At 59.5% G+C, this 19,756-nt stretch overlaps 3 protein-coding genes across 4 annotated transcripts; 1 reads left to right on the top strand and 2 right to left on the bottom strand.

Annotated features, from left to right (window-relative positions):
- Nucleotides 1–6: 6 nt before the first annotated feature.
- On the bottom strand, nt 7–6,648 carry CHLRE_17g741950v5 (uncharacterized protein). Its single transcript, XM_043072664.1, has 15 exons — nt 6,265–6,648; nt 5,990–6,107; nt 5,752–5,842; nt 5,524–5,587; nt 5,164–5,253; nt 4,643–4,708; nt 4,378–4,503; nt 3,935–4,054; nt 3,371–3,496; nt 2,913–3,104; nt 2,552–2,614; nt 2,304–2,372; nt 1,861–1,953; nt 900–1,118; nt 7–693 (listed from the first exon to the last, which is right to left on the bottom strand). Exons 1-15 carry the CDS (start codon nt 6,412–6,414, stop codon nt 550–552), a joined length of 1,731 nt encoding a protein of 576 aa, XP_042915123.1. The 5' UTR covers nt 6,415–6,648; the 3' UTR covers nt 7–549.
- Nucleotides 6,649–7,958: 1,310 nt separating this feature from the next.
- CHLRE_17g741900v5 (uncharacterized protein) lies at nt 7,959–17,214 on the top strand. 2 transcript variants are annotated; one of them, XM_043072663.1, is made up of 22 exons: nt 7,959–8,286; nt 8,462–8,570; nt 8,963–9,044; nt 9,228–9,384; nt 9,681–9,712; nt 9,933–10,315; nt 10,529–10,710; nt 10,910–11,201; nt 11,418–11,868; nt 12,141–12,182; nt 12,380–12,585; nt 12,705–12,952; nt 13,090–13,120; nt 13,274–13,285; nt 13,466–13,514; nt 13,669–13,731; nt 13,912–13,923; nt 14,110–14,161; nt 14,334–14,389; nt 14,529–14,558; nt 14,855–14,943; nt 15,153–17,214. In XM_043072663.1, exons 1-22 carry the CDS (start codon nt 8,265–8,267, stop codon nt 15,244–15,246), a joined length of 2,694 nt encoding a protein of 897 aa, XP_042915122.1. In that variant the 5' UTR covers nt 7,959–8,264; the 3' UTR covers nt 15,247–17,214. The 2 variants fall into 2 exon arrangements, with proteins under 2 accessions (XP_042915122.1, XP_001701118.2); XM_001701066.2 differs by having other exon boundaries at nt 15,153–16,821.
- A 4-nt stretch (nt 17,215–17,218) lies between these two features.
- On the bottom strand, nt 17,219–19,618 carry CHLRE_17g741850v5 (uncharacterized protein). The gene is made up of 4 exons (XM_001701040.2): nt 18,886–19,618; nt 18,563–18,724; nt 18,077–18,465; nt 17,219–17,831 (listed from the first exon to the last, which is right to left on the bottom strand). The coding sequence occupies exons 1-4, from the start codon at nt 19,027–19,029 to the stop codon at nt 17,639–17,641; spliced, it is 888 nt and encodes a 295-aa protein (XP_001701092.1). The 5' UTR covers nt 19,030–19,618; the 3' UTR covers nt 17,219–17,638.
- Between the last annotated feature and the right edge of the window lie 138 nt (nt 19,619–19,756).

Here is a 19,756-nt window from a genome sequence, read left to right as displayed (position 1 = left end):
CGGGTAACTGTTGGGTCAACTAGGCCTTTCAAACGAGGCCCGGTACTCCACTGATACGGCGCCGCGGTCAAGAGCCAGGGCGTCAGATTCGCACACCGGCACACGCATTGGCGCATCGCTCCGAGAAGCTAGGGCTACGCAACGTCCGTTCAGAGAGGCTACAATGCGTTACCGGTGCCGCATCCCATGCACTGCATCCCACGTCACTGACTCACTGCATGCCTGGTACAACATAATGTCACCAACAACACCAGGTGATCGTTGTCACTCCGTGCTGACGCCCTTGCATGCTGCTAACTTGTTGAATATCACCATGCACTACACGTACAAGCAATCGGACAACACCCCAGGACGCCCAGCCTCCTCTCATTCACCGTTACAACGTGTGGGCCTCACCGGCACCATGGCCTCTCCTGCTATCAGCATCTCCGTGCTCCACCCATCCCAGCCCTGCGCATTGTACCACCAGCATAACTGTACTCGCAACCGCGTATCCTGCGCCCGCCCACACCACCGCCTTCCTCTGATACAGCCACCACCTCTCTGTATTTACTCCACCTCCTCCGGCTCGCTCATGGGCATCTTGATCTGCGCCTGCAACAGCGGCGCACTGCTGGACACACCACCGGGCGCCAGCAGCAGCACCGTGATGGTGCCGGTGCCAGCCATCGGGTCGATCGCCGTGACAGGCACCTGGAAAGGAGAATGGGCGGCCCGGGCCGGGGCGTGTATGAGTTCTTGTGTATGGAAGCGATTTGTTGGGGTTTGTAAGGTCAACTTCGGGAGCGCTGTAAATGCGAATACACTCAACATCGTCACCCTGCCGTGAGCAACAGTGGCGCCGGCCTACGTGCTGGGTAGGTAGCTATGGTATGTGCGCTGAGTGTCGTAGAACCCACCTCGAACGTGTACTGCAGGCCTGGCACCAGGAAGGGTATCGTGAACTGCGTCTTGCCCAAGCTGTACAGCCCCGCATCCGCCCGCAGCGCCACCGGGATGTCGTTCAGCTGCGTGCTGCCATCGTTGCGAAGCAGCAGCGAAAGCCGGAAGCGCGGCCCCAGACCAGCAATGTTCAGCGACAGCGACAGGTTAGTGTTGGTCGTGAAGGCCGCGGCGCCCTGTAAGCGTGTCAGGCGGCGGCATGGGGCATAAATGGCCAGAATTGCATCAGTACAATCGCATGCGCATCAGTCTTGTTGGTACATACATGCTACTTCATACCAATACACCGTCTTTGGTACGCCCGCATTGCACGAAGTCGGCAGTTTTCCGACATGCCACCGAAACAACTTGTTGTTCTTCGGCGCAAGAAGCCGGGGAAGATTTCCCAGGAGCATAATGATGCATATCAACTGGAAAATGTAAGAAATGAACGCACAGCAGCTTTTCGCTAGCTGTGTGACGCGCATGCTCCTGCTCTATGCAGATTGGCGTCGCGGCCATAGCCAATGGCTGGAACGCCGCGGCACTCCGTGCATGTTACGGCGGATGCAGGATTCCAGCCAATTTCTCGGACGACAAGGGCGACATCGAGTGGGACAAAACGACCTACACGTTCATTCACCCTGTCACTAGCGAGCCTACCGCAAACCTGTCACCCACGGAATGGGAAGACAAGTTGGCAGCGGCTTTCGGTATTGTGCTACCCACGAGAGATACGCGGCCAACCGAGGATATGGAGGTGGACTGATCAGCAGCGTTGTGTTTCGGAGGCGTGAGGCGCATGCTGCGAGGCCTGCCCAGCCCCCCGACAACCCCCGTTTGGCTGCTGCGGTCGCCATATATCACGAGATGCTCTTGCGAGCGTGGATCGGCATAGCGTGCATATGTATGCATAGGCGAACGGGACGACATGCTCACCTGGCCATCGGTGAGGACCTTGACATACGCCCGTGCGGTGGTGAGCCTCAGTTTGGCCAGGTCCCGCTGGAAAGTGCGGTGCATGTCCGCAGCCTGCAGGGGGTGGTCGTGGCGGAAGTGGCGGCGGTGGGTGCCAGGCATGGGTGCACGGCATGAATAGTAAACCAATGGCGGTGTGAAAGGACGCAGCGTTGGCGGTGGTTGTGTAAATGCGCGCGATTGCGGAGGGAGCAGAAATGAGAGGAACTGTACAGGCCGTGGTGCACGGAATGGTTTAGGTGCTGGTGCCGGCAGAATAATGCAGGAGAGGAGCCGGGTTGCCACCCTCCATGCACAAGCAAGCTCTGGTTATCCGCTGCAGTGCAACACGCTGCCCGCTGTTCGTGCCTGCCGCTTTGTAAGCCACGCGGCGGGTAGACCCCCACACCGCCCCACACCCGCACCTGCTCGCGCTCGCGCTGCGTCTGCTCCACATACAGCCGGGTCTTCTTAGGCACCGCCAGCGGGATCTCCTGTGGGCGTTCAGATACATGTAGAGGGTCAAGGTGTGCGTGGTTGCGGCGGGGCGTGCAGGGACCCGAGCAGCGAGAACGGAGGCTCAGAGCTCGTAGACCGCGTTCATGCGCCGCCCTTTGGCCTAGACTGCAACACAAGGCATGGCCGCATGGGCATGGGAACGCAACGGCCGCACCTGCTCTGGCGGCGGCCCGCCACCGATGGCCCCGGCCTCCAGGTTGGCAGTGCGCGGCAGCATCTGCGTGGGGTGCGTGAAGGCAGGTCAGGGAACGGGAGTTGCGATGCGGGTTGTGCAACGAGCATTTCTATGTGGGGTTTCGGTTCAAGCGTCCCCTGGGCCTGCTCCCCGCGCCTGCTCCCTACAGCGGGGCTCACATGCCGTACCTCTCCAGCTAATCTGGCACACCCCATCCTGGCGCCCATCCCAACCATTACCGCTTATCCACGCCGTCCCTCCCAGCCCCCACCGCCCATCCCAACCTCCACTCCCAGCCGCCAAACCCCGCCCCCACAGATCCCCACCGCCCCGCCCACACCTTGATGTCCAGCGCCCCGCTCTTGGTGATGGCCAGGAGAGTGTTGTCCTCGCGGCCGTAGCGCCCGAACCACAGCGCCGTGACGGGGTTGGGGCTCACGTGCACGCTCACCAGCAGCTTCTCGTTGTACACCCGCACCTCGCCGTTGGATAGCGCCACGATGAGCGCCTTGGTGTTGCGCTGGCCCGTCACCTGTGAGAGGCGCAGCCGAGCAAGGTGTTGGCATTCTCGTAAACGTTGGAGAGTTCTAGAAGGCCATGTGTCCGGGATTCCTTTTGAGGATTGACCCTATGTGATGTATGATAGGGCTTGCAAGCCCCACCAACTTCACAGTCTACAGTCTGGACCCGCAACTTGCTAGGGCCAGCTGTCTAACCTCCCCCTCTGGTGTGCGTCAGCCAGATAGCAGCACAGCCGCTACACCTGCCGCTTTTGTCGCGTTGAGACCCGGGTCTCACCTCCATTCGCTGCATGGCCAGGATGTGACAGGGCAGGTACAGGCTCCAGGACTTGTGGCCGGTGGGCGTGTAGGCGTGCACCACGTCGTTCATGCAGCCCACCGCCACGTGCTTGGCCAGGCGCACCTGACACACACGTGGGGAAGATGTGGAGTTCAGTAAATGAAGCAGGATGGGAGGTACCGGTATGGACAGCCCGAGACGTCGGAAGGTGCCATAGCAGGATGTGAGGGGCATTGAACACGTCCCATGAGACGGGCACACATGGGCTGGCCGTCCGAGCACGCCACACCAAGCCCCCAATCACCAGCCGAGACATGGCCGACCCTACGCAGCCCTGAATATACAGCCATTTCTCTCCGAGCCCTGCCTCGACCTTGCTCCACCGCATCCTTCGCCACTGACCCCCGGCCCCCAAAAGCATCGTTTGGTTTCCGCCATTTCCGTAATCTTCATGGGATGGTGCCAAACACCCCCGGGTTCGGTTTAGTTTTGGCTGGTATCTACAACCCCCTCCCCATAAACGCCCCCAGCCCCCTTGCCCTCAGCTCCACACGCACGCACCAGTCCGACCGGCTGCGCCTCCAGCTGGATGATGGTCTGGCTGAGCTCGCCGTTGCGGATGTGGTACAGCTTGCCGTCCCGCCCAGCCACCGTGATGCGGTAGCCCACGTCCAGCTCGCCCTGCAGGTGGACAGGAGGTGGGCGGGAGAGTAGTGAGAGGTGGTGAAGCGACATGGTGGGTGATGGTGTCATGAGACGTGGCATCATGGAGCAAAGGGCCTAGACCGGAGGCCCAGTGCAGAGTGGGGCTGTGAGTAGGCGCGGGGGAGGGTTTTGCTGACGGGCGGCTGACAAGGCTTCATGCAGGATAGCGGATCTACGTGGCACAAGCAACTGAGCGTTGTTGTGCTGTCGCACGTCAGCGCCTGAAGCACCTGCACACTACACCGCCCGATCTCGCACGCGCACGTGCACACATGCACACATGTCACACATGCGCGCACCTGCACCGCGATCATGGCGGGCGTGATGCCCACCCAGATGTTCTTCACAATGGCCGTGCCCGCCGGGTTCAGGATGAGGATGCGGCCGGACTCGGTGCCCACCACCAGGCAGCTCACGGCGTCAGGCTGCGCGCCGGTAATTTTGTTGAATTGCAGACAGACGGAATCAAAACGGTGCGGGTCAGGTGTAAGAAGACAGGGCGTGATAGTTTCTGTGACCGCCCCCAAAGGAATCACGACTTCAAACGACCACACCACCACACACCTCGTCAATGGCTTGTTTCACCACGTCCATGCAGGTGATGACCGTGGTGGCCACCAACGGCTGGCCCTGCGTGTTGTGCATGGCGGTGATGCCGTGATGGTGGGGCGGGGCGGGGTGGGTTCCATGTGCGTGAGAGTCGTGCCACGCCGTATACAGTGCCATACACTTTCACTGCCGGTCGCAGCACAACCCCACCATGCCACGCTCCAGCCCGCGTCTGCCAAGAAGCGATACTACACCACCCAGCCCCGATCACCTCAGCTCCTACCAGCCTCTGACAGGCTCTACGCCGTGCCCACACACCGTGTCTACGCACGGGCACAATGTGCGGAACCGCATTGTGCCGCTACCGTGCCAAGTCGTACAACGTCGTGCCCCTCTCATCCGCCACACCCCTGCGCCGCTTCAGCATCGCCTTCTGCACGCTAGTCATGCCTGGAACAACCCCGCCCCCCGGCACTTCAAACTCGTAATTCAATCATTCCGTCATCCCTGAACGCCTACCCAATGCCCGGCCCCACCTGCCAGTGCTCCACGAACGCCATCTTGGCGTCTGGGTCGCCGATGTTCATCAGCTGAAGCGACCGGGTCTGGAGCACCACGCCCGCGTCCTGCGCCCCGTGCCGTGCAAGGCAGCGTAGCGCAGTGCTGAAGGTCAGTGCTTCACAAGTGTGGCTGTGTTAGCAGGAATACACCGCGGCTAGGCGGCAGCCGAGCCAGGCGGCCCTGCTACCGCATGCAGTTGGTTTGTAACTCGTGTGCATTTACATCACGCCCTTCCTGTGCCGCCTGGAAGGACGGCTACCCTGCACTGGCGACACACGGCTACCCTGCATTCCTCATTTCCTTGGGCTCTGTAACACAGATACCCCGGCACGCACCTGCAGCCGCGTCAGCTGCGCCACCGCCTCGCCGATCACAATCTCCCCCTCCATCACCTTCTGCCTACACAGTGCGTGACAGCAAGGGAGCGGCACCGACCGGGCAGTTGTCCAACCCAGCGACCGATAGCGAGCAACGCAAGGGCAAGCGGCCCGTGCATTGTGGTTGGACCACCCCCGTGCTCGTGCGCCCCACGCCATGCGGGCGGCCCCGCGGCGTATGCTCACCATATGTCCTGTTCCTCCGTGTTCACATTCTCAGGCGGCAGCACAAATTTGTAGTAAGGCCGCAGGTTGCGGTATATGTAGATGTGCGAGCCTATGCAAATGGGCGAGTTGCGTGTCAGGCCTGGGCAAGATCTACGACGCTGTCAAGCAGAGGCTTTGCGCGAGTTCAGACTCCTCCATAGTCTCCAGCGTAATATGACAGCAGGTTTAGGGCAAGCATATCGCGCCTGGCGCTCACCTGCAGCCACCGCAAGTGCCGGTAACCGCGGCGCGGTGTTCTCCGAAATGTAGCTGCAGATGGCTACCGGTGTGTCTAGGAGCGGGTGCTCTGACGCCTTCTGCGTGCCCTTCCAGATCTGTATATGTCAGCGGCAACAGAGGTTGGGTCCGCTGCACCGCGGACAGCGACGCTAGGGGCTGAGGCTGGCCGAATGGCGATACGTGTGAGCACGGCACGAACCCAACCCTCCGCCCCCTTTCCCCGCGCCCGTGCCCGAGCCATCCCGCTCTTGCCTTGAGCTTTCGGTCCTCATCCGCTATGACGAGCCTGTTCTCGCCGTCGCCAAACAGATTACAAGTGTGGACGCAGGGCGTGTAGGCTGAGATGCCCGCGACAGGATCGTTGAATGCGTCCAGCCAGACCGACTTGACTGATGGCAGCATAGGTGGTATACCATTTGAACCAGTGGTGTACCGTCCACTAGCATTCCCTGCGTCGCCAGCCGCGTAATCGTTTGGGTTGGACTCGTGGACCATTCTATCCTTGTTTGCTAAATTATTACATATTACTTGGCAATATATGAAATACGCATAATAGCTGGTACCAGCTCGAAGCTAGTCAAACAACATGCAACAACTCCTGAGCTTCAGAGCTTGTAAGTGAAAGACGCAATTCCCTCGATGACTGTTGATGTAAATCACAGTACATATATGCTGCGCTGGTCACCGTCGCTTCAAGAAGGCTTACCGGCACGCGTGCTGCTGTCCGCGGCGACCATCCCCGAATCCCCCCCCCGCTCAGGCATTTGCACCTCCGACCATTCAGGCGCGGTCCGTGCTCCGTGGCATGCATGCATGCTCCCCCGTTCTGTTGCCACTGTTATCCCTGCCCGCATAAGCCCAACCGCTGCGATCGCAGCCCCGATGCCGGCTCGGCAATCCCATTGTGCAGTGGGGTGGAGTTCGACAGTCCAGGGCGGCCATCTGGTTTGTCGAAGTGGGGGCGCTTCAGCCACCTAGCTGACCGAAGCCCCCCACTCCAGCCCCCTAGATTGCCGAAGCGGGGTGGGGGGCGCAAAGGAGGTTTTAGCAACGTAGACGATATCCCACCCTCCTCTCGCTCTTGCTATGGCCTCCGTCCTCCTGCGCCTGCAATTCTCACGAACCAAACCAAAACGCAGAACAACTCATATCATTTCTACACTACATCATGACAAACATACTCAATCGCATGTTCACCCCGCCGTCGGGAAGTTTGCGTGTGCAATATAAGCATCCCGTTCCCGGGCATCCCCTTGTAAATCCTGGGACGCGGGCAGTGTCGCCTTTGCGGCCGACGCGCCCTGTGCAGGCATCTGCTCTATGGATAGTGTCGTCGCTGCCGTTCGCTGCAGCAACTATTGCGAGCGAGCGGTGGCCGGATCTGAACGGATCCGCAGCACCTGACGCTGCAAGGCGTCCGGTGCTGCAGGCCGCCTGCTCCGCGTCATTCATTTGCTGGCGCGCATGCGGTAGCTCGGATTCCAAGTGGAGTGACAGCCAGACTTTTCCCGTGACCAGGGAACACTTGTCAAGTGGAGTGACAGTGAGGGAGGACGTGGGTGGCCGTGGGAGAGGCCAACGTCCGTGCGTGGGGTGTGCTTGGAAGTGGTGGAGAAAGACCCCTGTAGACGTGGGGCCATCGTCCATTTACCGATTTGCAGTCAGTCCTCCCTGATGTTCCCGCCGGGAGCCCGTTTCAATAACAGCCGGCCCTTTCATGATGAAAGATGCTTTTCCAGCTGTACAGGGGAGGTACAAGCCGGCACCCTTTCTTTCGCTATGAGAGTCAGTGGGTATGTGTAAACGGGTGGTGATATATCAGAATTCACTTGGCTTTGGCTCTGGCGGGCTTTGAATGACCATTTGCCGACAAACCAATCCAGGCCACCGTCCGCCCTCTCATACCGCATTTGCATTTTTATGGTAACGGGCATCAGCTAGTAAAATCATCAGCCGTTCGCTTATGCGATTTCTGTGCAGCATGGATGCACGTCCCTTCCACAGCTGCGTCGACCGCGAATATTTTTAACTGCTGAGTACTCAACGTGAGGGTGACAAGTTATATACTGCTGGCTCCCAAATCGAACGCAAAATAAAACAGAGTGTTAAAATATCGGCCACGAACTCACTCCTGGAAGGGCGACATGCTGCATCCAATTCTATAAAACGCATAGTTACTGATGAGTACATTGATGCACGGGGCGGCATTGCTCGTCGCCCTCCTCGGCGCTCAGGCCGCGCAGGGACGAGTAATGCAGGCAACTTCTTGTGCGGGTGCGTGCCTTGTCCGTTGAGCTTTATTATAGTGGAGTGTACTGCTTTGACATTGCTCTATCGGGCCTTGGGTGCGGGTTGTGGACGAACTCCCGATGTGAACCTCCACGAATTTCCTGCACTCTTCGACCCTGCTGTCCTAGACCCTCGACCCATGTTCGGGCGCGCCTTGCAGACGTGGTGAGGGGGTATGTGGACACGGAAGTTGACGTCGTCATGGTCACCAGAGACATTAACTGCACCGAGGCATCGTGGGCGGATGTGCCTACCCCCGTGCCGGTCAGGTTCGTGCAATGCGTCAGACCTTCGGCGGTTCGGCCGCGGCTATGGTGCTGGTGAATGGCCTTAAGCTGGAGTATGGTCCGGAACGGGTTCGGAATGGGCTGTACACTCTCTGCAGTGTCGCATCATTAGGTTGCGTTTTCCGTGTTTGTGCTATTATGTGTCCTTCTGTTGTTGCCTTCTCCAATCCGCAATCTGAGCTCACTTTCGTTTACTCCACCCCCGCTATTCCCTCTCTACGGTCACAAGTGCCGAAAGCCGTTTGACACGCAGCGCACTGTTGTGGCAGCCGCCCTTACTCCGGCTGGGAATCAGCCGTAATTGGACAGCACACACGCTGCACTCTGCACACGTCCCCACCATTCAACTGGCTCCCCGCATCCCGGCGCCTCAGGCGCAATCTCACCTTTCTTGGGATCCCGCCCGGCCCGGATGGCATGCTGCTGACATGGGACAACAACTTCTTGAGCCACAAAGTAAGTTGATGCTTATTGCTTACGTATTGCTGGCCTGTAGTGAGCTCACCACTTGTGCCTGCCTGCCTGCCTGCCTGCCTGCCCGCCTGCCTTATGCTCCTGGGCCGTGCAGCCAGGTGCAGCTCCCTGCTCCTGCCTCACTCCCTTACTACCCTGGCTGTGTTCCTCTGTTGTCATGTGCAGGTGCGGCTGGTCAATTCGACGCTCACCTTCAAGTACGTTGTTACTTTCGGCACTCGCCGTAATAATCAGAACCTGGCGCCCGGCTATGACCTCCTTGTGCCATGTGACCGGGGCGACTGGGGCCGGCTGGTGGTGGACAGCTGCTATACCGTGCAGCGTGAGTTAATTGCCTCAATTTGCTTGAGTTTCGCTGTTTACTGTTGTGCATACGCATTAGGAGCACGTGTGCGTCGTCAGTTGGAAGCGACAAGAAAAGGTGGCTCTCCCTCGCAAGGGAAGAAAAGTGGGCTGAGCCCACGCCACGTCCTCCGTCTGAGGCCGAAGGTTCCGATACTAGCCTCATCTCCCGGACATAGCCGGGGTCGGTTTGGAAGCGAAAATGTGAGGCGGGAACATGTGCCTTCTGCCGGCCTGACTAATTATGAGTGGTTGCGCCATGCCGCCCACGTACAGGCTTGTGCCTACCACCCTCCTACCACAACCAGGTGCGTGAGATGCGCGCATGCCGGCTGCACCTACCTGTTCAGCATGCATGGTGGCGGATGCACACACAGCCATCCGATGGCACATCAAGAGGCGACACCCACCCACTCATGCTCTCGGCACGGCCAGTTGGTGCGCTCTACGGGTGCATGCACATGCTGCCTCGAGCTAAGCTCTCCTGCCTAACCATGTCCACCACAATGCTTCCGCCGCCGTGCGCAGTCGCTGTCGGGTGCCCCGAGGCCAGCCGGCGTCCTGGGCGTTCAGTTGTTCCAGGCGATTTTGCCGCAGCCTGCCTGCCAGTCGACTGCCTCTGATGCCACGTACACCAGTACAAGCGGCAGAAGCAGCAGCAATGGCCTCGAGGTGGCCATCGCGCGGGCCCCGCCACCACCACTGCTGCCGCTCCTGTCCCTGGCGCCGCCGCAGCTGCGCTGCTGGCCGCACCTGGGCTTTTACCAGGATTTCGCAGTAGCGTGTGCAGACCTGGATGTGAACCAGAAATACATTGCCGCGGGCTATACGATCCAGCTGGTCAATACCCGATACGTCTGCGACGAGACTATAAGTGTGGAATGCGTGCAGGAGTTGGGAGCGGTGGGCTGGTGAGTTTGCTTTTGGACTAGCTCCTACCGCTACTCCCCTCCCGTTCGAACAAGGTCGTGGTCTTCTTGTGGGGTTGGGTATGCAAGGGGAGTATGACTCAACCAGCAGGGCGCATTTTTGTTGATGAGCAGGACGCAGTTCTGTTCACTCTGTTTACAGACCATGCTGCGCAACGTATCAACTCTCACAACACTCTCCGTTTGGCCACACAGCTACAGCGCATGGGATACGTACAAGGCATCCCACGGTTCGCCCACGGCCGTCAACGTCACTCTTTTCTTGCCGCGCAATGCTTCAAGCGAGCCGGCGGGTGATGGCGGCAGCTCTGGAGGCGGGCTGAGCCAGATGGGTCAGGTGCTGGTCGGGGCCATCATCGGCGGTGTGGCGGCCGCAGGTGGGCCGAGGGCTACTTCTGAACCATTCCCCAGGGGCGGGCACATTCTCTCCCATTGCTCCTGCTTGGCCCAATGGCTTGTTGGGGCTACGCAGTGAAGAACATCATTTGTGTCAGTCATGATTGCGTACTCCTCTCATCCTGTGCCCGCCCACTTGCAAACGGCACTGTACGGGACGGCATTGTGTCCGCCCCGCAGGCCTGCTCGTCGCCGCAGGAGTGGGCTTCGCGCGATGGCACCGGCGCAGGGCGGCGGGCCTGTTGCCCATGGCTTCAAAGCCGGACGGCATGGGACCAGCACTCCAGTGCCAGGGCCAGCAACATGGAGACGGAAATAGCGGGGACCTCGGAATCCGTGTCGGCGCGGACTTGCACGGAACTGCTCTGTCCACTGCGACTGCAGTTGACACAAACGGCGGCGTGGATGCTGCAGCACCAAAGTGGATGCTGTGCCCTGTCACGCCGTGTTGGCGGTCGCCCCGAGCCAGCAGGTAAGTAGGCAGGCACCGGCAGGCAAGGGTGTGGCATGCTGATGCATAAACAACTGCATTGCTGCAGTGCAAACTCCATACGGCAGTGTAGACAGCTTACAGCCAACTTCCCACCCACTTCCCACCCACCGGCCTACCAACCCAACAATTCGCGGTGCCGGCGCCCTCCCTTGTGCCATCCTAACATAGTGTGACGCCCCGAAAACATGGCCGCAGGAACTCTTCTGCATCCGCATCGCCCACCGCGGCCCCTGGCACGCGCCTGAAACTGACAGCGAGCAGCGCTGTCGGCCACAAGAACGTCCTGTCTGACACCGGTAGCGGCGCTGCTACCGGAACGAGTCCGGACACGGATCCATGTGCCTTCGCCATCGGCTTTTCCTCGACTCCGGGGGTCAGTGCTGCCCAGCAGCATGCGGCGCCGGCTTCCCGTTGCAGCAACAGGCTCGAGGACAGCCACCATAGCCATCAAGGCAAGGCCGAGGCCCATCAGGGGCAGCAGCAGCAGCAGGCGGACGGGGACGGGGAGGGCGAGGCAGAGGCTTCCATGTACGACACGGTGGAGGTGGTGACGCTGGATCGGCCCGTACGGCACGTGGAGTTGAAGGCGGAGAGCCTGCTTGACCCCACAGTGACGTTGCTGCCCATCACTCTGGGGCGCGGCGCGGTGAGTACAGCCAGCGCGCCCACCATTCCAGCCCCAATTAAAGCGATCGGTATGGGGGCGGTCATCAGGCGGTCACCAGAATAAACGCGGCGTGTGGAAGCAGTCTGAGTCAGTTACGGAGGTGGCCAGCATTGATACATGCATGCATTGTACATAATCACATGATTGGCGTATCAGATGATGGAGTTCGCATAGCTTATGCGTGAAGTCCCATTCGTTGCGGCGTCTGAGCCCCTTAGGTCCAACGCCCGCCCCTGTGCCCCACTGCGCAGTTTGGCCGTGTCGTGGAGGGCCGCTACCAGGGGCAGCGTGTGGTGAGTATATTGGGCTGGTCGGGGGACTGAATATGCTTCATCAGCTTCATGCAGGCGGAGAGAAAGAGCGGATAAATGGCGAAGGGCTGGCGGGGAAAAAGAAGTAGCACTGCCGCTGCACGCTGCTCCAACGTTGAACGGTCCCTCGTCTGCTCGGCCTTCCCAAAAGTATGATCGCATTCAAATCTGCTGCGCAGGCTGTCAAGTTGCTAAACGACTCTGCATTTCTGGTGTCTGCGGGCGTGGCCCAGAGCACGGGCGGTGCCGCTGGCGCCCGCGGCCCCCGTGCTGAGGCTGCTGGTGGCGCCACCGAGGGCCACAGCGCTGCAGGACAATGCGGCGACGAGGCCGCCATGCGCCAGCATCTGCGGGAGGCGCTGGCGCAGGAGGTCGAGGTCATGGGGTGAGTCGGGGCCCGTGCTTGTCAAGACTTGCGAGTTACAGGCAGGATGTGGGCACCTGGTGCAAGTGAGGCCGGTGCAACGGCGGGACCCTTGTGCCTTTTGCCCACCATTCCCGCAGCCGTTGCCGGCACCCCAACGTGCTGCGGCTGCTGGCAGCGTGTGTGGCGCCGCCGCGGCTGTGCCTGGTGATGGAGCTGATGGAGACGAGTCTGGAGCGACTGCTGTACGGCAGCGGCAGCAGCTATGGCCACATCGTTGGAGGGCGTGCCGGCGGTGGTGGCGATGGCGGCAATGGCGTTGCGCCGCAGCCTCTGCTGCCGCTGGCTGTCGTGCTGGACATTGCGCTAGATGTGGCGCACGGCCTGAGTGAGTCGAGTCGCCCGTGCGTGTGACGACGTCTATCATGTTGCGGCCCCTAATTGCAACCACATGCCAGATAGCCGTTGTTGTCACCGTGCTCTTGTGCTAGCCAGTTCTTGCGCCCACTCTGTCCTGGCGCGCAGGTTACCTTCACCCCACCATCATTCACCGCGAGTAAGTTGATCCCGGCAGCACTGTCAGCCTGCCTGCTGCCGCTCGCCTGCTCGCTCCCGTGTCTTACCCCAGTCCCCGGTTCCTCCCGATTCCGTCCCTTCTCCACCCGCTCCATCTCCCCTCGCCTTGATTCTTACTGCCACCACCTTCCAGCCTGAAGCCCGGGTGAGCTGTGTTGCGGCTGTGGGACACACTGTTCGTACTGCCTGGGAGGCTTCGATGTGCTCGCATTACCGTGTGTACTGTGCCCGTATTCGTACATGATCCACAGCTCCGGCTGCACCTGGAGCGGCTGTACACCGTTCAGGAACGCTTGCAGCATGAAATCTTTCTTTATGCTCGCAGGAATGTGCTCTTGAACATGTCCGGACCCAAGCCTGTTGCAAAGCTCGCGGTGCGTCTCGGCCCGCATGGACGCATGGGCCTTGGGTCTTCCCTGCTTGTCCTTTTAGTGTTTCAACTGTCAGAGCACGCATTTCACTTCCCGAGAAGCTAGTATGTTGTGGTGGATGGCAAGCAACAAGTTGTTTGCGTGGACTGGCGTGCAGGACTTCGGTATTTCCCGCATCGCGAGCACCGTTCTGAACACGGACCATCCAGAGGCTGGCACGGTCAGTCCGCAGACTATGCAGCGCCATGTGTACTGCCCTGTGCACAGGAAGGGATGATTGCTTGAACAGCACACTATATGGGTCTCACCTGGCAGCTGCTGCTGCTGCTTGTGTTTGGTAACTGAGAACCCCTGCCCCCCCCCCAACCCCGGGCATTACATTGTCGTCATGCTGATGTAGCCCGCATTTATGGTGAGCAAGTCGGGGTAGGCTTGTGGGACAGGGGCCTCTTTAGAGTATAACGCTTGTAGTGACTACTCAAATTGGTGCACATGCAGCCAGAATGCCAGCCAATAAATCCATGCAATTGCACATGTGCTGCCCCGCAATACCGGCAGTACTGCCACTGCTAACACTACTGTCGCTGTGTATGCACAGGCCCCAGAGCTGTTTGATATTGACAACTATCTGGTCTCTCACAAAGTTGATGGTACGACTGTGTCGCGGCTTTACTTGTGCACTCGAAGTTCATTTGCGGGCCGGGGGCTTGTAGCCGTCGAGGCTTGGCCGGAGCCGTTAGGACCGTGCCTCGCCAGTTGCCATCCTGCTGGCGGTGCGTCGCATCGACTCTTACACATTGTTCTCTGCCCGGCGGTCCGCAGTTTACAGCTTCGGCATCCTCTTGTGGAGCATGCTGTCTGGCGAAGTGCCCTGGCAGGTGCGTGGTGGGGGAGCAATGCGCACGTCTGCAACTGCCCGCCTCTGCCCATGCAAGCCCCTAGACGTGAAGTGCCCCTGGTGAGCATGATAGGTACGCATGCCATGTCATGTGTGACACACTGCCCATGCCCACACAGGATCTGACGCTGGTCCAGATGGCCTATCGGGTGAGCATGCGGGGGGAATGTACCAGCCCAAACTAAACCGACCCCAATGCAAAAGATCGAGGAGGAGAGCATGGCCTATGGGGGGAACTGTAATCCAATCTCAAGGAAACCCGGGGGGTTAGGAGTTGGGGAACGACAGGGTTGAGGTCAGTTCCTAGATGGACGGACCTTAAGTTTCAGGCATTGTCCGTCGCATTGGTGCCCCAATGGGTTCCCATTGGTGACCCGCCAATGATGGCCGATGGCGGATAAACCGCTTGACTCACGGCGCCTACCCTATGGCCCACACATCCCAGGTTGCGGTGCTTCAGGAGCGACCACCTCTTGCAGCCATCCCCGCACATCGCCTGCCGCCCAAGATGATCCGTCTGATCACGTCCTGCTGGTGAGAAGGCCGCGCGGCGATGTTTTCAGGCTGTCGGCTGTCCACTACGATACAGGGGAAATCAGTAGTTACATAGTGCAGTGCGATGCCGTCCGTATGGAGTTTTCTTACTAACCTGATGCGCTGCTATGCGCAAGAAATGTAACCGTGGTTCCAGGTTTGAGCACAGCGTACGTGTCTTGAGCACCTAACGCCCACGTGCTTTGCAGGGATCCGGTGCCGGAGAGGCGGCCCGCCGCCGCTGAGGCCGTCAAGCAGCTGCTCCTGATCAAGGAGGAGCACAGCGGATTGCAGGCAGCGTAAACACTGTCTTCATGTCTATGCCATGTGCATGACCATGCGCACACGCATGTATCGTGATACAATATGCACAAGGTTACATGGTTCCAAAGATATACTCGTTTCATGTGCACTTGGGGGCAGTGATATCATCATATGGTACTGGCTTATCACATGTTCGTTTCGCATCGTTTACCCGCCTACATCGGAAAAGTGCACGAGTGTACTGATATATCGTTTGCGCACAGGGAGGTTTATAACTTGATGCACTATTGGACGCAGCAGGGAACGCATAAGAGAACCCGGATGCGGTGGTTAGGGTTTAACGCAATAGGGGTGCTGTTGATTGTGCATGACCACAGAAGAGCCTTTGTTCGGTGTGCACAGCTCGAGCTTCTGCGAGAATCCAGATGTGATGCTGGCAGTAGCTGTAAATGCTGCCCTGGGAAGGCCCTTGGGAAGGCCTAGGGATTAGGGGGGTTATGCCACATGGAGTTTTGCGCAGATAGCTCCACGGTGTGACGCAATGTGCGGCGTGCACACACACTAATAAGCAGTAGTGGTGCTCTTGGTATTGGCAAAGGCCTCAAGGAAGTTCTGCAGGAACAGGACTCTGTCCAGTTGGAAGAATGGCCCAGGTGTTTGCGAGTGGAAGCACAATACGGTAACACGGTACATGTCCTTATAAAGGGAACGCAAGAAGACTGGCGAGTGTGTGCACAGTGCGCGTAACGTGCGCATGCTTGGGCTGAGAGGCAGGGAGGCAGTTATGTACGAGACCCGCTCATCCCTGCCGGGGTAATGCCACCAGAAGACCTAAACGAATTGCCTGGTGTCACGAAATTGTGGCGGTGATGCTACATGATGGGGCTTTGGTGGGTCTTGCAGGGTCTTGCACGGCTTGGGTTCGACTCACTGTGCGCTGACCTGCTGGACTTAAGCATGCAGAGTTGCAGCAACACCTTGGGTGGTGGTGGATTCAAGTCAGGGGGGCTTCCCCTTCCAAGTTTGTCCCGGGCAGCGCTCGATGGTCCCTGCTTGCTTGTACGCTCGGGTTGTCCCCTCATGCAATCTCCGGCCAGCGTGCAAGGCTGTCGTCCCGTCATAGCTCCTGCAGACATCCGAACGGCGAGGCGCACTAGCCTGCACTAGCTTCCTCATGATGGCAGCCACTCCTATGGGCACTATGCCCTCCCGCTCCCAGTTCAATGCGGGCGCCCTTGCTGGCCACTGCTGGCCGCGTCACGTCACTGGCTCGTGAACTGCGTCAGCAGGTCCCTCTTGTAACCAATAATCTGGCCATGTCCATACATCTGTCGTGACCTGGCGTGTGACCGTGCATATCGTGTGACTGAGTGATTTGGATGTGGTTTTGGCGTGTGGGAAGAGGGGAACGTGCCCGAGGTTGGTTGGCTCGACACGGTGTATTGCATGGGAGGTCGGAGTACGGGTGATCCGAGAGAGGATATAGGTCGCGTCTGAGAGCGGCTAGAGCCGTCTCTCATTCCGATCCTAGGCGAGATAGTCTTTGACCGTTCTATTGAGGGACCCGTCCTAGTGGACGTTGAACTCTGAGGCAACATGTAAGCCGGAACGTGATCGTCTTGCGCCACCCTCTCGCTCGCTACGCATGCGCTCCAGGCCGCCTACACCGTGGCCAACACGGCCAGTTGCAGAGGCCGACATAACAGATCTGCAAACACGTTCATTGTCCTATCATAGGGCGCGACACATCCGCGAATACCCTTGCTGTGAACCTGTGACCCGCTTGCCCTTTAGGTGCCGTCCTGCAGAGTTCCGATGGCCAAGCAAAGGCAGTTATCGTAGAAACAGACATATGTACGGTGTCTGACTGCAGGCTGCCTAGTATTGTGCAGGCTGACCGACTGACGACAGGACGGCAGACAGTTGCGATATTCCCAGGTAGGGGACGTGAACCAGCACGGCCGCGTAGCCCCTTGCTACCATCACATCGTAGGCGTCGTATTCTCATCAGCCATCCGCATTGTTACATTGTTTCAGGCCCAAATGCACGCATGCTCAGGATGCCACCGCGGCCGAAGGGCTAGCTCTTTGTGGATGTAGCAGGCCCTGCTGTTCATGACTCACGAGCCTTCTATCTCTTGCGCTACAATCGCGCCTGCTGCTGGTGCCACACCCACCCCTCCAAACTCACCGCGCGAAGTAACAGCGCACGCAACGCGGCGCCACGAACAAAAGCATGCCGCACTTAACACCCATCCTCTCGCTCGCTCCGTCATAAGTCGATCTCTTCGACCGTGCATCCTTTCACATCCTCCAGCAGCCTCCGCTACACAGGCAGCTCGCCTCACTCACACGCGAAGTTGCCTCCCGGGCCTCCCCTAAGCGACAAATGGACATCGGTCACTTGACGCCGGCCCCCTCACACGCGGATCTAGACGGGGATCTGCTCGCCGGTACGCGCCATGAACTTGTCCAGGTCGCCGCGGGTGGCGGGGAAGATCTCCACGTAGCGTGTGCCCATCAGCTGCTTGTCCTTGGCGCGCGCCATGGACACTTCGGCGGGCGTGTTGAACTGCACCAGCGCCATGCCCGTGGGCCGGCCGCCGTCCGTCCACATGTGCACCCTGCGGGTGGTGCAGTGAGATGGCAGGGATGCAACGGTGAGTGTCCAGGTGCAGAGACTCAAGACAGCCCGGAAAACCAGCAGGGTGGAGGACAGGGCGCTAGGCGCTGCGAGAACAAATTAGGGCCATCTGACGCAGCACCACGCACAGAAAACGGCGTACTGCGTGCGTCCGCGTCCCATTGGCGTCAACGACCCCTGGCCACGAACCAGCCAAGCCCAAGCAACCCATCAGGCCTTGCTCACCGGGAGGGGTCCAGGCGCGGAATGCCGAGCGAGGGGTCGTCAAAGAACGCGATGATGTCATCAGGCACCGCGGCGAAGGGCAGGCCGCGCAGCTTGAGCCAGGTGGTGCCGCCGCCGGCCATACCACCCCCGCCCATGCCGCCGCCGCCACCGCCGCGCATGCCGCCCATGCCCATTCCACCGCCCATACCCATGCCACCTTGCCCATAGCCTTGCCCGTAGCCCATCATGCCCATGTCGCCGCCGCCCATCATGCCCATGCCGGACTGGTCGTAGCCGCCCATCATCGGGTTGTAGCCCATCGGGTCCATGCCCATTCCACCCATCCCGTAACCGCCGCGGCCGTAGTCGCCCCCGCCCACGTAGTTAGCGACCGCGCGGTAGTAGTCCTGCAAGAGGTAGCGGTCAAGGGCACGAGGTTTGAACTTGCGCTTGCGGGCGGTCAACGATCTGGGCGAGCGATGGCGCATTTCGCCTTCGACTCACCCGCTTCTGCGCCGGGAAGATCTCGATAAAGCGCTGGCCGATGAACTGGCGGTGCTTCGTCATCGCAGCCTCGACTTGCTGCAGGTTGCCCACCACCACGAAGGCCTCCCCAGAGAACCGCCCATCCCGCTTCACCATGACGATATCCACCGGTTCCAGCTCCTATGTAAAGCGCGAACGGCAGCCCAATCCCAACCCATGGCCGGGTGCGAGCGGGCAAGCGTCATTAGCCCAGCTCTTGGCCGCGCTTGGCGCGAAGAAGGAAAAAAAGCACCGAGGTCACAGGCAGGCGCGCGCTAGCCAGGAGCCAGTCGTTCCCCTACCAGAAACATCTTGATGTCCCCCTCCATGACATCAAACGGCAGCCCCCGTAGCCGCACACACGGGAAGCCGTCCGGCCCAATCTGGCCCTGAACCCCGCCGGCCATGCCCGGATCCAGGCCCTCCTCAGTCCTGGGGCGCTTCATTGATTGCTCGATTTTGACGCGAGGCAGTCAGGCCAGACAAGGAAGAGTTGTGATTGGACGCTGCAACGGCGGCGTATTGAGCTGTGCTCGGTGAGAGCTGCAATATACAGCTAATCAAGCTAGGCTACAAACTACAATAGAGAAGCGCTCAGGAATCACGCACCTGCCCCGCCAAAAGAGCATGAGCACAATGGGGCTCATTGAATTGCCACACGGTCCTGCTGGCTTTTTGAATGCGTCAAACGACGCCAACACGTATCGGTTAAATTTCTAAGTCAGGGCTTACCAAGGAACCAGTCTTGTCTGGCACCATCCTTGTTTCATTGTTGGGCCCCAGCATTTCTACTGCCTCCCAAATGTCGTGCTCGTGCCCCTACAATGACCATGTGGCCTGCAGCATTGGTTAAGTGGATGCTTTGGGCAAGGTTGACGCAGAAACGCGCGGCACGCGGCACTGGTCAGCATGTCCGGTCCTGCCTCTTCCCAATCGGCTAATATGGGCGTGGACATTTTGCTTGCTAGCGGCTGGCGAGCTAACAACATGAACTTGCCAGCATTGCGGGGCTGTGTCGACAACTATATGAACGTGGTGTAGAGCTGTGCTTCAGTGCTTGCCCGAAATGTCTATGACCTGCACCTGCAACATGTGGGCCCCAGCACCGCTGGAAGGGCCTCGACTTCCAAATCCAACCGTGCTCAAGCGTGCAAGGAGATTGCTGCGGTCCAG

Source organism: Chlamydomonas reinhardtii, chromosome 17 (assembly GCF_000002595.2).
Source record: "Chlamydomonas reinhardtii strain CC-503 cw92 mt+ chromosome 17, whole genome shotgun sequence".
NCBI classification, from domain to species: domain Eukaryota; kingdom Viridiplantae; phylum Chlorophyta; class Chlorophyceae; order Chlamydomonadales; family Chlamydomonadaceae; genus Chlamydomonas; species Chlamydomonas reinhardtii.
This window is presented reverse-complemented; position numbering and strand designations above follow the sequence as displayed.

Bases quoted from the DNA above. Each gene is read 5' to 3' on its own strand.
- CHLRE_17g741950v5 (XM_043072664.1), bottom strand. From the start codon at position 6,414: ATGCTGCCATCAGTCAAGTCGGTCTGGCTGGACGCATTCAACGATCCT. The intron at 3,497-3,934 runs GTGCGTGCGTGT...CGTGTGTGTCAG, and splicing joins AGGCGCAGCCGGTCGGACTG to GTGCGCCTGGCCAAGCACGT. The intron at 1,954-2,303 runs GTGCGGGTGTGG...CACCCCCTGCAG, and splicing joins CGCAGCGCGAGCGCGAGCAG to GCTGCGGACATGCACCGCAC.
- CHLRE_17g741900v5 (XM_043072663.1), top strand. From the start codon at position 8,265: ATGCAGGCAACTTCTTGTGCGG. The intron at 8,571-8,962 runs GTTCGTGCAATG...CCGGCGCCTCAG, and splicing joins CCTACCCCCGTGCCGGTCAG to GCGCAATCTCACCTTTCTTG. The intron at 14,390-14,528 runs GTGCGTGGTGGG...ATGCCCACACAG, and splicing joins CTGGCGAAGTGCCCTGGCAG to GATCTGACGCTGGTCCAGAT.
- CHLRE_17g741850v5 (XM_001701040.2), bottom strand. From the start codon at position 19,029: ATGAAGCGCCCCAGGACTGAGGAGGGCCTGGATCCGGGCATGGCCGGC. The intron at 18,725-18,885 runs GTAGGGGAACGA...CGCTTTACATAG, and splicing joins GGGACATCAAGATGTTTCTG to GAGCTGGAACCGGTGGATAT. The intron at 17,832-18,076 runs GTGAGCAAGGCC...CACCACCCGCAG, and splicing joins CCGCGCCTGGACCCCTCCCG to GGTGCACATGTGGACGGACG.